Source organism: Coloeus monedula (genome assembly GCF_965178545.1).
Source record: "Coloeus monedula genome assembly, chromosome: 4".
Taxonomy (NCBI): Eukaryota; Metazoa; Chordata; class Aves; order Passeriformes; family Corvidae; genus Coloeus; species Coloeus monedula.
This window is the reverse complement of record NC_138784.1, coordinates 7468096-7484555: the sequence shown is the minus strand read 5'-3', so window position 1 is coordinate 7484555 and position 16460 is coordinate 7468096. Positions and strand designations below refer to the sequence as shown.

At 38.9% G+C, this 16460-nt stretch overlaps 1 protein-coding gene across 5 annotated transcripts in view; it reads right to left on the bottom strand.

The window, feature by feature from the left end:
- SOX5 (SRY-box transcription factor 5) overlaps window positions 1-16460 on the bottom strand; it is a gene marked incomplete at its 3' end in the record, with an annotated part of 288287 nt that overhangs the window by 48249 nt on the left and 223578 nt on the right. For all 5 annotated transcript variants that reach the window (XM_082280572.1, XM_082280570.1, XM_082280571.1 and 2 more), the window contains exon 9: window positions 4631-4777. In XM_082280572.1, coding sequence (XP_082136698.1) covers window positions 4631-4777 — 147 coding nt within the window. The remainder of the gene's footprint in view (window positions 1-4630; window positions 4778-16460) is intronic.

The window sequence follows — 16460 nt, the reverse complement described above, 5'->3', positions numbered from 1 at the left end:
ATAAAGATGCCTTAATTTCCTGTTGCTTGGACAGGCCTTCAGCAGCTGCTGAGCTCTCCAAAGAGGACAAGGACTGCCATGAGTATTTGGGGCCTAACATGTGCCACGGGTTAGTTTCAGACAGGTTCCTCTTTTCTGCTCTTCAAGGATAAGAATTTGTCCTCATCCAACACAATCATGCCCTTTGATCACCTGTACACAGCCATTTTAATATTTTAATGTAAATTAAATGCTTTCCTTTAACATGTTCAAAAACGGAAGTTCTTACAAGGGTACAAGGAATCTGTATGTCTACCTTTCAGCCAGGCTTCTGCCATAGCGAGAGTCATGTGGCAAGTGAGCTGATGCAGCTGTGCACACAAAGAAGACTAATGTTTTCCCCAAGATCTCCCCAGGATAAAATTCCACATTCTGCACCATCATTTGAAAGGGAGAGATGACAGAAAGGGAGACAAATGCACCCGACTTAACATGGCTGCTTAGGGTAGTCATCTAAAATGAAGTTCAAGTCAACAATTTGCCTGAAGTAGAATCAGAAATATCATATAGATGAGTTTTATGGGCCTTTTTACCATTTTAGGGTTTTTTTCTTCTTTCCTTCAGATATTTTCCTTTTTGTTTTCCACTATATTTTTATCTTGAGTTAAGAAAGCTTTCCTACTAAAACTAGGTAGTCCCATCATCAGTTTTGACTGGCACAGGAAAATCCACAACCAGCTCCCCATAGTTTACTTATTTTTCCTAGTAACATAACCTGTGGTATGCCTGAATTAAAATGCCCATTTCCAAAGGCTCTTATTCTTTATTTTTTCCCTCGTCTCACATGGACTTGGTAATAAAGTCGCCAGTGACTCGGCTGTAGTTCCCTGACCTTCCCTGGATGAGAATGGAGCAAGCACACCTTGCTCCCTTTCTATCCTTCACATACTATAACCAGGATGCAAGACACAGATGGTGCACGTGACAGCAACTGTAGCACCATCAGCAGACACTCCTCAAAAATGGAAGAAGTTCTTCTGGAGAGACTCTGGCCATCTTAAGGCCAATCTGTTCAGCCCTAAAACTTTCAAAGGCCATTTACTTGTAGCCTATAGGTGACACGAAGAAAATTCCATTAGAAGTGTTCACTTTGGTGATCAGATAATGTGAAACTAAAGCACCCTCTTCAGTTAAAGATTCAGATCGATATTTGTCTGAATATTGTAGCTGAGGAGAATCTGATTGTGTATATCCAGCTGCTTACTGCTGTTTCTGGCTTGTCTGAAACACATTTCCTTTCCTTGTCACAACTCCCAGGTGCTACTGCTGAGTAAATGTAACATCACTGCCAGAAGTATTTGAATAAGACAAAAAAAATTGATTTGGACAATTTGTGTGCTCTTGTCATTGATGGAGACACAACTGTGAGTAGGGTTACGGCTGAGGTCATAACAAGGTTAAAAGAAAAGCGCCCAGGAATTCTCTCCTGTCACATTTCACACTGGATTGCTCCTGTTTTACAGAAGACGCTACAGACAATGCATTGTGCTCCATTAAATATGGGGAATAGTTTAGCTACATTTACAAGCTACATTGAAAATTCACTCTAGAATTACTGCACTTGAGAGGTTACATGGAAAGGGCTAGAATATTGCAGCATGTGGGCACTAGATACTATATTTATCCATGACACATAAAAAGCCAGAAACAAAGGCAGGAATGAACAGGGCCCTGATAAGTGAGGGTGAAGTTGCTGTCCTTATGCAAGGGTGTAAAGCACCTCATCTGAAGCCAGCGAAGACTGGAGCTATCAGGTGAGAGTCCTGGTAGCATGGTAAAGGTCACTGTTCAGATAAGCATAGTGTCTAAAACATTGCTTTATTTTATCTTGTGCATGGGCCTGTACAAGCAAGAGGCTTGAAATGAATCACGAGATGGGCTGGAAAGTTATTCTGCCTAGTCCTTATCTGCACCTCTGCATGTTCTCTCCTATTTGCTTGGGAGCCTGCAACCACCTTCAACACCCAATGGGGCAGTATGCAAGCATTTACATGATCAAAAGCAAAATGTGCTTAAGACAGACTTTGGAAATCCAGCACAATTTGGCAAACTTCAAAGATAGTTGCCTTTCAAACGGGTTGTGGAGGAGGCCTTGGTAAATTTGAATGGTATGATTAGCATACCGGCTGTTTTAAAAAACTGCTCAAGAAGAAGCTGTGTTAAAATCCATTTCCGCAAGACACATGCATTTTTCTTTTGGACACGCTCCACTAGCTCCGTTTCTTAAATCAGTTTTTCTGGCATGGATTTCTTCTTGGAAGAATGTACGACACCAGCTCAGTTTCCTAACCAAAACTTGACAGAATGTGTGCAGTACAGCATAATGGCATCTCTACTTCATGGTTTCCTAAAAGTTACAGTACTGAACCCTCGGAAGTGAATTTGACTATTCCAGGTCACATCTGCTGAAAGGCAAGCAAGACGACAGGAGATGCCAGGGTAGTCTGTCCAGCACAGTTCAAACACTGGTGAGGGCCACTGATAAAAGGTTTGCCAAAACAGGAGTTGCCAAGGTCTTAAAGGAGTTTCAGGGATGTTTTCAAGTCTTACTAGATTTAAAGGATGATCCTTGGCAAGCTCCCCCTGATGCCTCTCAGCATTTCCAGAGCCAACAGTTGTTCCATCTGCTGCTGAGGCTGACTTTGAAGAATCCTTGCAAAGAGCAGCACACTAACTTTAACATTACACAAGAGAAGAAAAAGCCACAGCTTTTCAGAAGTGACCTAGATGTTTGCCAGTAGCTTGACACACTCTCAGGTAAGGCTGTCTCCTTGTCTCCAAACACTTGAGCGTATTACCAAAGCTGTGCCAGTGTAAACTGTAGGCTGAAAATAGAGATTCAGTAAACAGCATCTATTGAAAGCTGTTCTAAGGCATTAACTATTCATCTGTGGAGGACTGATGTACATTAAGAGTGAGAAAGATCACTACAAACTAACTTCAGGAATCAAATTGCTAATGGGGATTTAAAAAAAAAATTTTAAAAATGGCTGTGAAACTCAAGACACATATTCCCTGATGACAGTTAGAAAAATTAAAGATATAAAAAAAAAAATCGCCAAACAAAATAAACTTTTGGAGCTGTTGAACACAAACAAGCTTTGAAAAAGCAAAGAAAGGTCCACACAGACACAAACAAAGTTGTTTACTTCCAACACATAAGCTTCAGTTTCTGCCATTGTGATGGATTTGCCAGTGTGTTTTCTGAGCCACTGCACTATTGTGTAAGCTTTATTCTAATTACTGTAGGCTCTAGAAAGGTTTCTTTATTGTTTAGTATTATAAATAATTGTGCTTCCAGGCTGGGGTGCAAAGCTCAGAACAGCACTTGCACAACAGCTCAGGCAGGTCAGGTGACCTTTCTCCAATTCCCATCTCTCTGGTGCTGAGGACAGACAAAGTGATATGTCTGTCATACACCATTACCATTAGAACAGAATCTTGTTCTTTTATTACAACTGAACTCCGCCGGATTTCTCAGCAGGAATGCTAAGTGAAATCAATGTCTTGGATTTCCAGGCTGAGCTTGGAGGTCACAGCCACTCTATCATTTCTCAGCATTATCCCTTCTCTTTCTCTCCCACTCTCTCAGAGCCTCCAACTGGCACACAGCAGATTGAAAACAGCATGCAGCACAGGGCTTACACTGCACAATTTTACAGCCTTTTGGAGCCCCCTTCCTTTTCCTTTTGGCCCACTTTTTTAGTTTATTTTTTCCCCCCACTTTGCAAAATAAGTTTTGTTTGTCTCCTACAGAACTGCAAGCCAAAGGCACTGGAACACCTAAAAATATGAAAAAGCAATAAAACATGGGAGAGAACAGAGATGATCTTGACAGCTGTGAGTTAAAAATGGTTATGCTCGATCTTACCAGCAGATATGGCAGGCCTTGTAATCCTGCAATTGCCACAAAATACACACTGTGCCCCTTAGATCTCATCAGAAATTCTCCTGCTGCACAGGAGAAGCAAAATCAACATCGAGATTTTAAGTGTAGGAGATCTCACAAGCTGCCAGCCACACACAAAACCCCCCTTGTAAAGTACACAAAGTTGCTAACCAAACACTTTTTAAAAAACCCAAAACCCAACAATCTACCATCAAGCACTGCTTTGTGAGTTCTTGCTCTAAGAGAGGAGACCAAGCCAAGGAAAAGCCACAGGAAGTCAGAAAGTAGAGAGGGAAGAGACAACCTAAAGCTTGATTCATCAACACAGCAGCTACTGATTTCAAGCCATGTCTTTCATTCTTTCAACATGTATCTCACTGAGCTGACAATGGTATTATTTATTTGTCTGGTTATTTTTAATCTGTGCTGCTTTACTGTTAGGGTAAAAACAAGACACTACTGTCAATTCAAGGAATCTCTCCTGACATGATAAAGGACATGGACAGCATGCTAGAGGGCAACAACAAAAAGGAAGGACACATTTTTATCAAGCTCTTGCTGTCACCTAAATAGGACTGCTTTCTCCCTCCATTCCTTAGCTAAATTCTTCCTAGATGTTTTGCAACAACCTCCTCCCATTTCAGGGAGACATCCTGGAAACAGAGCTGCCTGCAACTGAGAGGCACAGGCCTGGTACAGTACCTTGCTTTTGGGTGGAGGGCTGTTTGTGCTCTTGTCTGTGTGGATGCTGGTAGGGGACACGGCAGCACCAAGGTTCCCCTGGGGAATGCCAGGAATCTTGCCTCCCGGAGACACTTGCATCGCAGCAAGTTGGGCAGCATACAACTGCTGGAAAAACAGAACAAAAAGAAAAGAAAAAATTGGGGTGAGGTGGAAGACAAGAGAGACATCATAAATAAATAAATAATCTTCCCAAAACTTCTGCTACTGCAGATGATACATTTTCCTTCCAATGGGTATTTTTTATTTAGCACATGTATGTTTCAAGACATCAACTGTCATCTTCTCTTTTGTGACTCATTCCTCCAGGGATAAACGAGAGACGTCACCATGACGTCCCAGCTTCCCTGTGTGTCCAGGGATTAAAAACAGGGAACAGAAGCTAATGCTCATGGTTTGCCTGAGCTACTGGACAATCTTCCCTTTCCTGAGGCATAAAGGCATTTCCACCAGTAACACGCATCAACCCCTGTGAAACACATATACTGTTTGATATGATGGTCTCTGTGCTACTATTTTATGTTTCTTTATTTGCTGTATTTTTCCTGTTTTCCCAGGCTGTAAGGTGTTTGGGACACGGAACGTCAAAATTTTATTTAGTAATTACTGTGAGAGTCCACTCTCAGTTGGGTTGTAGGGAACCACTAGAGTCAATACAAATATACACATATCAGTGGTACTGTCCATTAACTATTAGAAGCCCCAATTAATTCTGAGAACCCTTTCTGTGATAGATGCAATGCAGACACAGAATGGAAATGTTTTTCTCTTCAAAACTAAACCAGTAAGGCACTTTAGACACATATTTTATTATTAACATGTAAATATTATAATTACAGTCATCTGTTTAAAGTTAAGCACTACAGTAAGAGTTTAAGGGACAGAGGTCAAAAGCAGTTAGAAAGGGGGCAAACTAGAAGTGCCTGGAAGCTCCCCTGACCTCCTAAAAAAACATGGAGAAAAAAACCATGGTGGGCAGGAGAAGCAACAATTGTTGCTGCTTTGTGAACAGGGAGGAACTCCCAAGCCAGGAGCCTAAGAGAGCAGGAATGTACTAACAAAGGCTTTCCCTCCTCAGCCCCAGCATCCTTTTCCAGGACTCACACTAGTGCTGTGTGAGTGACTAGTGCTGTGCAGTACATGTGTAACACTGAACAAAGACACTCTCTGCCTGCAGGTGCTAACAGAGCTTCTAAGATGCAGTATGACAAGGGATAACATGCAGAAATATGGAACTGGATGTGAAAAAAACAGGGTGGCTTCAATATGACTAAGTCTACAAATTCTTGTTGGTAGTGCTGAGTTGTTTTGATGTTGTTTCTCAGTTAATTTTATATGCTGATAGACGAACTAAGGTTGGAGGGCACAAAGAAATGCCATCCCAAACCATCAAGTCTGAAAGAGGAGTACGAGGATTCATTTCATGATTATGCTACATGGATCTGTGCAAAAGGTGCAGAGACATTGCTAATATGAGCTCACAGTACATAAGCCCTTAACTTGATCAAATGGGCAAGACTTACTGCTCTGAATCTTGGACAACCCTGGGCATTGTCTCATGATTCCCTCTACAAACTCTTCCCTTTGCTGGTGCACAGTCCTAGCCCTTTCACACAGCTAAAAGCAGCTCACTGCTCTTTTAAGTGTAATTAGACACCAAGTTTTTACTTGTTTCTTTTTCACTCTATTATTTTCAGGCTCACTATTATTTTCAGTTTTGAATCCTTTTTATTTCTTTACTCTACTTGGATCACTGCTTGACCCTTATTTTTCTGTACTTCTTAATCACCATTTATCCATCCCATTCTGCTTAGTCTCCCTCTCTTTCCCTATCATCCATTAATTCATCTGCTCTGTTTTAGCCTTTTCCTCATATTTATTTATTCATTTTTTCTATGTGTTACCCCCAGTGAGTCTGAGCCAAATAGATGCAAATCAACTACAGATAAAGTAATCAAAAACAATCCAGCTCCAAATAAGTCACAGATTCAAATGCATGTATTTATCAGTTGAAGCTCATATCCATTCATTCTTTCTAAAGAAGCCCAAATTCTGCAGGGAGAAAGGAACAAGGTCTCTGTGAACTAGGGAAGAACTACAGCAGGCAGTTCAATGAAAACCAAGCCAGCATTATGTATGAATTAATATATCAGAGGGGCAATTGTTGTTAAAGAAATAGGATACATGATTAGAGAACAGCTCAAACATAATGGGACTCTGGAGCTGACAGAGCAGATCTATGGAAAGCTTTTCCTTTTCTTTTGCTCCCTCGTGAAAAAATGACAAAAAAAATTTAGGAAACTATGAGAAAAAGACAAAAGAAAGTCAAATGGCCATTAGGCAGGAAAGGTTCAAGCTTGCTGCTACTCTGTAGATTAGATATCAGAGAACATGTCTTGTCCACATAAAAATAACAGTCATTTTGGACACTTGGCAGTCCTGAGCGAACTGGAGATTACTGAGATTACAGGGCCTGCTGAGGACTGAGCTTTACAGAAATTTCTGTGTGGGGAAGACTTTTCCAAATGAATCTTTATCCAAAGATGGAAACACAAGAACTAAACTACATTAAATACATGCACAACATGGTGTCCAAGAATCTGCACATCTTACACCTTCCAGTGGTCTCTGAGCAATGGCTGGAAGCTGGTTCCTCCTCACAGTACTATCATCAGCCACCTTTCTGACAGTGTATGCAGACTAAATAAGCACTGGGAATGTATTTTTCTATGCAACAGCCCAGAAGAAAGCCCTATTTTCAGGCGAAAAATGGAATATATGGAATTTCAAATGCCTTATTCTCACTTCAGGGATGGACACACCTGAAGAGAAATGAAACACACAGTATGGTGTGGAGTAACCTGGAAGGAGGGGTGAAAGAAAATCTATAAAGCCTTCATTCATGCTTTGTAAAACCTTCTGTCCCTCTGTTATCAGATTCAACATCTCACCTCAATTTGATTTATTTTGAGAATTAAAACCAAACATTAATCAAATTTTATAAGAGGTCCCTTGTTAGAGTCCTCTCTTAAAAGTCTCTGTCTGCAACACAAACCAACTACTCTGCAGAAAAAGCAGTATCAGGCCCAGCTCTAAAATGAAAAGTGTAAGTTCATGAAATTGCAAGAGTTTGAAACCTATTTAGCCAGTAAGATTGCCCCTGTGTCACCCTCCCATTTCAAAAACCGGAAAGAAATACACAACATGCAGCACATTTCTTAGACTTTCACTATTTTTGAGCTTTTGCATTATTGAACTTGTCTATTCATATTTAGATGTTTCAGGACATGATGATCTCTAGCTCATACCTAAGGAAAGGGCAATGGTGTGACCAAGTGCTGTGAAACAAGATGGCTAAATGACAATAATTTGTGCATTCATTTCATAGACAAACTGAACTCCAACAAAAGAACATTTCTACCTCTGCTTCCGTACTGGCTTCAGATTTTGGAACAATGAATAAATCTCTGTAGAAATATTCAACTATCATCTAAAATGTACCCCTATATCATATACAGTAATGAAACCAAGACCTCAAAAAGCGCAAGGAAAATGATGTTATTCTGTATCACTCCTGCAATACACTGAGTTTGAGCCTCTTAATTTTTACCCCAAACAGAGACTGGCTAAGGCATTTCCACCACCATTAGCTAACCTAAAGATTCAATGTCAAATTCTAGCACTCTAGGTGGTCATTTTGCTGCACCTCATACAGGACTTCTTATCTATATGGTCTTGATTGGTTTATTGTGACCAAGGCATTCAGTTGCAATCAATAAAGCACTATTGCTTTAGGCAGGTTTATTTTTGCTATACATAATAAATAAGGATAATATTCTGAATTTAAAAAGATAGATAATACTTCTTCAAGAAGGCAGAATTGGATTTCTGAAAAAGCAATTAAAAAGTAACATCTATTGTTTGTTTATAACTAAATGACTACGTTTAGGCTCCCCTGCCCATGTGCAATATTGCATGTTTTGTTAATGTTTTCTCATTAACCTCTTATGAAAATCTGTATGGAAGCAAAGTCATCAGAAAAAAAGCACAATTTGATACACTTTAAAATAAGCAGGAGGTATCGTTAATTTTTTAATGCTGTCTCTCTATTCTTAAGGTATTAAACAAAAAATCTTCTTTCTCCCTAGGTCACCACCTAAACCATTTATAATTCTTCCAATGTATTAAGTAGAAATATTCAGCTGAACTCTCTAAATTGACTAGTTCTAAGACCTCTTGGCTTGATGACTCTGTAGTACATCAACAGCAAAGCCTTAAGGTTAGGCCAGCTTTGAAAACTTTCCCCTTGGGCATTGTTGTTACACGTTAACAATGCTCATTACTGCTTGGAGGGTACACTAAAAATGAATTCTTGTTCTATTAACACAGAAAATGAGAATGAGATTTAATAGCAGATTTAAAAAGGGTTGAACAAAGTGCTAGCAATTACACAGGCAGAAATAGTTGATTCAAGCACCTATAGGCATTTGGATTACAGTATTATCTCTTATTAAAATATTTTTATTAGTGAACAGTGGAGATTAAGAGCTGTTATTAAAAAAACACAGAGAGAGACAGGTGGTACTGGGAACTGAATCAGTTGCTGCAATAAATTTGTTTCTGATAAAGTGCTTTTTCAGTGAAGATACCACAGCGATGAATTTACAAACCACTGTGCCTGAGTGTTTTAACTGTTGACTGATCCACCACTTCAATTTCTTTGTCATTCTGAGATCCATCATTAAAAATATACACATGAATGGCCTTCCTCTTTGTTTTTTTTGCATAATCAGGGGTGGGGGGGAGGGAAATGGTATAAAATGAGACTCACTCAGAATACATGAATTTCATTTTTCTTTACCTCAAAATTTATGCTTATATAAGGCATGAACACTTTGATTAAGGCAAACAGAATTAATTTTGAATCTGTTCAGGTGGTTTTTCTGTTGAAAAGGGAATTCACCTAAAGCAAACATCTGACATACATCCTACTGTAAGACAGGTTTTTAAAAGTACTGGCAACATAGATAAAAGCTACAGAAATTAGAATTAAAGCATTAGTGATTGGTAGCAATGCTTGCTAGATATTCTACAAAAATGTCTTCATTTATGTATTTGAAAGGTAGAAATGCCAGATTTTATTTTTGTCTGAGTTTCCTTCAAAGACTGTTAGTCAAACATTTCAAAGGCACATGCTAATTTGTACATTCAAACTTCAGCAAAGGCTTTTAAGTGCCCCCTGTTTGCATCAGATGGGAGATTTGCAGAAAACAAAGATAATATCTGAACACAAAGACAGTAAGCACCTTTAAAAACTTGCCCAAAGACCCTATTTCAAGGTGAATTTGCTAACTTTCACTTTGGGATAATTTCAGATAATAACAATAGAGCTTGAGATCCTGAAATGCACTTAAAAGTATTTTGGTGCACTTTGGGATTTATTTTATTTTGCTTTTTTCCACAGAATTCTGAACAGAGTGGAGAATTATTACTGTTCCACCTAACATTTGCCTTTATCACAGCCAATTCCTACAAGAAAGTGCCCTGCTCCCAGTGCTGAGGCATGCAGAGACTCCCTGTGGCAGAAGACCTTGCCTGGACTAATGTTTCCTTTATTCACCAAGCAAAAAATAGCAAGCCGGATGAATTCACCCCAAAATTGTGGACCACAGAGAGGTTAGAGAAAATACACTAAATGTTGAAAAGCTGCTCTGCTCCTTCCCATGGCCTCAAAACCCAGCTAATTTTCTTTGAAAACTCCCATCCTGGCTATGCTCTGCATTTAGCCTAAGGGCAGAAGACAGGTAAGTAAACCACGTATCAAGGAACAATAATAAATATTAGAAAGTTAAGACCGGGCTAGTTAATAGATAATTAATACACTCTGTTTAATCAGAGAGCATTGGTGACACTTGGAGGAACTGCCTAGAAAAATTTTGACTCATGATGTCTCAGTCAAGATCAGATGTGTTTTATGAAGGTTAACTTCAAACAAAATTTATTGTGCTCAATAATATTTTACATTTTGTTTTGTCAGACTAGACAATATAACGGTCTCTCCAGCCTTAAAAAACCCTGAGACTTAGAAGGAAACATTGAGAAAAACAAGTTCTCATTAGAAAAACTGTGAAGCATTCACAAACAGAATAATGTTTCATTTATACACTTGCAAGGAAGTTACAGGCACAGCCTTGTAACCACCATCTCTCTCATATTAGAAAAACATCACTTTTAGAATCAGTAACCACAAGTCCATAAAATATGATTCTGGTAGCTGATCTCTAGGGTTCCAGGCCTGCAGCCCTTATTCCTGAGAATAATCCCACTGTAGTCAACAGGCCCGCTTTGCCTGTGCCAGGATGAATGCACTAGCTCTTTTCTCATTTGGAACTTCCAAGGTATGACCAACTGGGGATCCTTGGCAGCCAGAAGCAAGGCTGGAATCCAAGTCACTGAAAAACTGAATGAGCTTTAGGTTTACTTCTGAAGTAAGACTTCCACTGCAGTACATTCAAAACAATGCTTGCTTTCATTGTAGAACAGTGACAGTGAATAAAGTAAAACATGTACCTACAATTTATGATAGCTCTGAATTTTCTTAGAAACTGATGTAATTTTGATGTCTAGGACACACATTTTAACTGAAGTACAACTCTATTTGTATTTATAGCGGCTTCTATGGGAAAGACACTAACTATAACACCCTCAAATGTGAAGAAATGCAGTTTTCCTTGAAAAGCGTTCTTTAATTCTGCCAGTGGATAAACGCTGTTCAACTATTAGCAAGGTGAGAACCAACACCCATGACATAACTGACTGCTCCTGGTGACACAGGAAGACTGTAGGAAACTTCTGATTAGAGCCTAGACCTCATGGCTCCTTTGTCCCATGCCTTTAACAAGAAGACAATCCTTCTACAGGATGTAACTGTAGGAACTTATCAATAGACACTTCCTATCAGAGACTAATATGATCTGTTAGTCTCTGTGATAAAATATCATTGCAAACTGTGTATTTAAGATTGTCTGCTCTTTACAAGTAAAGAGATTTTAACTGGAAAACTGCCCAACTGGCCTACATATTCATACATACCATGTTCACACCATATGACAGTAATTGAAATAGAGTGACTATATGGAATGCAATTGGAGAGGAAATTTGATAATGTCTCATGGAAAAAGTCTGTTGGATGAAATGCTGCAGATAAACAGTGTCCCCTTCGAGGAAAGCAATTAATATTGTATGTATTTTAAACTATTAAAAAAAAAAAAAAAAAAAAAAAAGCTGGCAACAATTTATTCATATAGTTTGTTATGCAGTACCAGAATATAATAATATATTCTTGCTGCCACCATTAATTATTTTTATGCCAATGGAACTTCTTACGTTAGAAAGAATTGCAAAAGAAATTATTTAAAGTAAGGACATACTTTTGACAGCATATTCCTTATGGATTATACAGTAAAATGGGCAGTGGTAATGTAGAGGACTAACAAACAGGCATGTGCAGCTTAAGAAGGAGCATTTGTTTTGTAAACTGCATTCCCTTTATCACCAACTATTCCGTAATGCAGAATACAGATGACTATTCTGTAATGAAGATGAAGTGTTTGAATGAAGGTTCCACATGGAGACTGCTGCTCCAGTACAGCTTTGGCAAATTAGAAGCTTGAAGTCAGTAAAGTGGCCCAGACATTTTACTCCTTAGGAAAAAACTCACTACTGCCTATTTGTTTACCACAGGTATGCTTCCCAAGAGCTTTATTTTTTTATACATATATCCAGATTTTTGACAACTAGCTCAGAGCACCTGACTTCAGTAAGTATAATTTCTCATTTGAGAGACCAAAATTCTACGAGTGGCCATTTGACAAAATACTTATTTCATATTGCATTGCTTTACTTGACTGGTACTGTATATAATCATTCACTGTTATCCATTAAGTGACCAGAGTAGTTAACAAGCAAGCACTGCCAGCAGAATTACTGTAAATAAGGTTCTATATATTTCAGACTGACGAGCTATAATTAAGGCATTTCACTATTTTACACACATTTCCTTAAGCAACTCTTTCTACAGTTTTTATTTATAGATTTTCTGTTTGCATTTTAAGTTGTTGTATTCAACAGGGAATTAAGTCAGGGAAAATCTGTGCCTGTGTTAGGACTGATACTGAATTAATTACTTCAAATCTGAATACTCTGTGTCTCCTGAAGTTAAGTGCAGAGCTTGTAGTAGAAAGATTAAGGTCAACTGCATTTCTTATTTTGAGAGCATGGATTTGCTGACTTGAATGCCGATATGGTAACAGGTTTCAGATTCTAAGATTCCTTGGTGACTTGTCTCTCTTCTTCAGGCTTACAGTAGTGAAATAGGTATTCTGCAGTACATATGGATCACAGCACTCAGCCTGCTCTAGAAACTCTTTCTTGATAAGCCGTGATAAGAAGTGAGTCCTAAAATACTAAAGTCCCTCTTTAAAGTAGTAAAGAGATGATAATCACCTACCAGAAGCAACAATGCCACATTGCCAAATTAGAGTTTGTGGGAGGGGAAAAGAAACAGATGTAAAAACTTACACTTGGATATTTTTTGCCCCCTTATAATTGTAGCTTTATTTGTTAACTATGATATCAAACAGTCAAATGAGAAATATTTTCTTTCCAGTCTGTTTCCATCTTAACATTAAGAGTATTTTTGAACCTGAAGTATCCTACAATTGTATCTGTTGTCCTTGAAGGGATAAATGAACATTGTTCCTCATTTATCTGATTCATTCAGGAGCTCAGCGACATCTACTCAGCTCACTCATAAACTTAATTTGCTCTTTGAACTGAGTTGTATTACATGGTCAAAGGGTCTGGATAAAGGCACAGGAGGTAGAGAGTGGCAACCACTCAGTCTATCATAAACAAGGCTGCTCTCTTTTCAGCTTAGGTAGAGAGGAAAGAAAGTGACATTTGTGCCTTAAAGGGGAGCTAAGGACTGTGTTTGAGCTGCTTCCCTCATGCCAAGCCTCCCTGGAAAGAACGCATAAAGGAGGAAGTGCAGGTAGAAGAAGAGTATTGAAAGGCAGGGGCCAGTGATGGACAGATCATCCAAGCTGCAGAAGAAAATGGACTTACTCTGAGACCTAAACTAAAACAAATTGATTTCTAGTATAGTTCTAAAGAGATTTTTTGCTGTTTCCCTTTTTCCTTAGCAAGAAACACTGATAGAATGTGAAATAGCATCTTTATCCAGCTGCGTAAGTTATTTTATTTTATTTTATTTTTGGAGGTGGAGAAAGTAGAGCAAGATTATTATTTGGGGGGAGAAGAATGTCAGTCCCACAGTGTTACCTTTCCAGTTTATGCGTTTCTGTGCCACAGAAAATTTTCAAATAGGTTCAACTAGATTTAGTTCTCATGTAATTTTTGTACATGTTCATTGCTTTACAGTCTCCTTCCACAAGTCCTCAAGAAAGCTAACAAGTCCTACCTCATCCTATGAGATCCTGTTGTGAAGTTGTGGTATCAGTACAGGGCACCAGTTCTCCTCCCCAGCAGCACACTGTGATCTCTTTCCATAAAAGCAGATTATTTTACAAGAATTAAGGAAAGCTCCAGCTCACATGTACCTTTCCTTTGGCCTTAACCCACATGGAATCCCCTCTTCTAAAACAGAGTGGTTTTGTTCTAGGTACTATTAAAGACAAGGCTTGCTGAAAAAAGTCCATCAAACTTATTTGACCTGTGGAAAATTGTAATTCCAATCACCAGCAAAGAAACTGCCCCAATTTTGAACTATCAATATTGAGCCTCACTGTATCAGAGCAAATCTATGTTCCAGAAACCAGCTGAATTTCACTCTGGTCAGACTTCTCCTAATGTTCTCAACAGGGAGTCCTATCAACTTAAAACTCACGGGAGTGCCTAAATTAGCAAATTAGCCCCATTGCTAGAAGCTGGATAACTTGGATGCTTACAACCACAAATGCATGTTTGTTTAATTGGGATGCTTGAGCTTGGGAGAGAACAGGCTACAAAGAGGAGATGTTAGAGTATGTAGAGAGGGGTGGCATTATTTGATAACAAGATTGCTGAGAGAGCAGAAAGCACTCAATTGATGTCATTATTTTGGAGTCTGCTTCATGAAAGTCTCCCCTTAACAAAATGAAATAACAGAAACAACTCAATAGCTGTTCAATATTTTTATTCTTCAATTTTATGATAAAATGGGTGTGGTCTGTAAAACTCCCCCTTCAATGGAGCCCCTAAAACTCCAGAGAGCCTGAAACCTCTGTGAAGCTTTGGCAAACTTCTCAGGAAATAACATAAGGAGCTGTTTTCTGGTTCATCTCACTATTTCCATGCTTACACTGATGTAATGGGAAAAGTGACACTTTGCGTATTCCATTAGGACACGTACAGAAGTTTAGTCTTTAATTCTTAGAGAATTTGTTCCCCCAGAGTGGTCTCTGAAAACATCTGAAATCCTTCAGGATTCAGTTTCTGACTCCCACGACAAGAAACCGCAGACAGTAATGTCCAGTGACACTGCATGGTCAGACTGCAACCCATGCACAAAAAGCCTGGAACTCACACCGATATTCCTCTTTTGGCACACGCTGTACTTGAGGTTTAAGGAGCTGTAGGCACAATAACATGATTTAAAGTCAAAGGGAATTATATCTTTAACTTTCATGTCCCTCTCATGCTATGTATCACTCAAGCACAAGAAGAGCTATGAGATGAACTTTGGAACTTTACATGGCTGCTTCTGGTTTCACCAATCCGTGTGGATAACCAGGATAATGCTGGAGCCTCATGCTTCCATAGCAAGTGGGAGCTTTGTCTTTAGCATCAATCCAACCAAGGAAAATGCAACCTTCTCCACATTTCTCCACTGCCATCCTGATGCAAGATGTTAAGTCCCTGATTATTCCAGTGTACCTGGGTTACCCTATGGAAGTGCCCACTCTCTAATTCTTCAGCATTTTGCTCTTAAGATTAGACAAGTGTGAATGCAGAAATACATCCCTCTGAATTCTAGTTATTGAGGCAAAAATGATGTCCTTCACTGGCAACAGGGCTGCAACCTCTAATTTATCTCTTAAAGAATCCCACATAGCCACATATTCCACAACCAGTGACTATATTAACACTGATTAACTAGTAACAAGCTCTATAATCCATTAGTACATCTAATCCATCCCTGACTGTTTATTAAATTTGGTTTCCACAACTTTTTTTGAGGCACTGAGTAAACTGGGGAAAAAAAATAGACTGCTGAGTGAAAACAGCGCTTTTTGAAAATTGTCCCCTTCACATCAATTTTTACTACGGACCTTTTTGTGACAGAAAGATGGATCTACTTGTATGAAAAGAAGAAACACTGAAATTATCTTAGGAGACATTTTTCAATTGTTAATATTATGGCTGGGTTATCAAAAGAGCTAATCCGTATCTTTAAATTGTTCATCTGGAAATTTCGATTAGGAGGAAAAACCCCAGAAATTTTCATGTTTCATAATGAAGTATCAAAATACCAAACTCTTTTCAATCCAAAACAAGAGCCAAAATTGATGTAAAAGCAGATTTTAAATTGCTTCTGGCTGAGTAGCTGTCTACAAAGCAGAAGGGGTGGGAGCACCAAAGAGTTTGCAATGGAAACACCAAGAAGCTTTTACTGTAGTCACACTAACAAGAGCTGCTATCATGAAGTAATAACATTATCCAGAAATCTTAGTTCATTACCTCATTCCCAATGCCATCTCATTTCACTTGAGTTACTTGGGTCTGATGATGG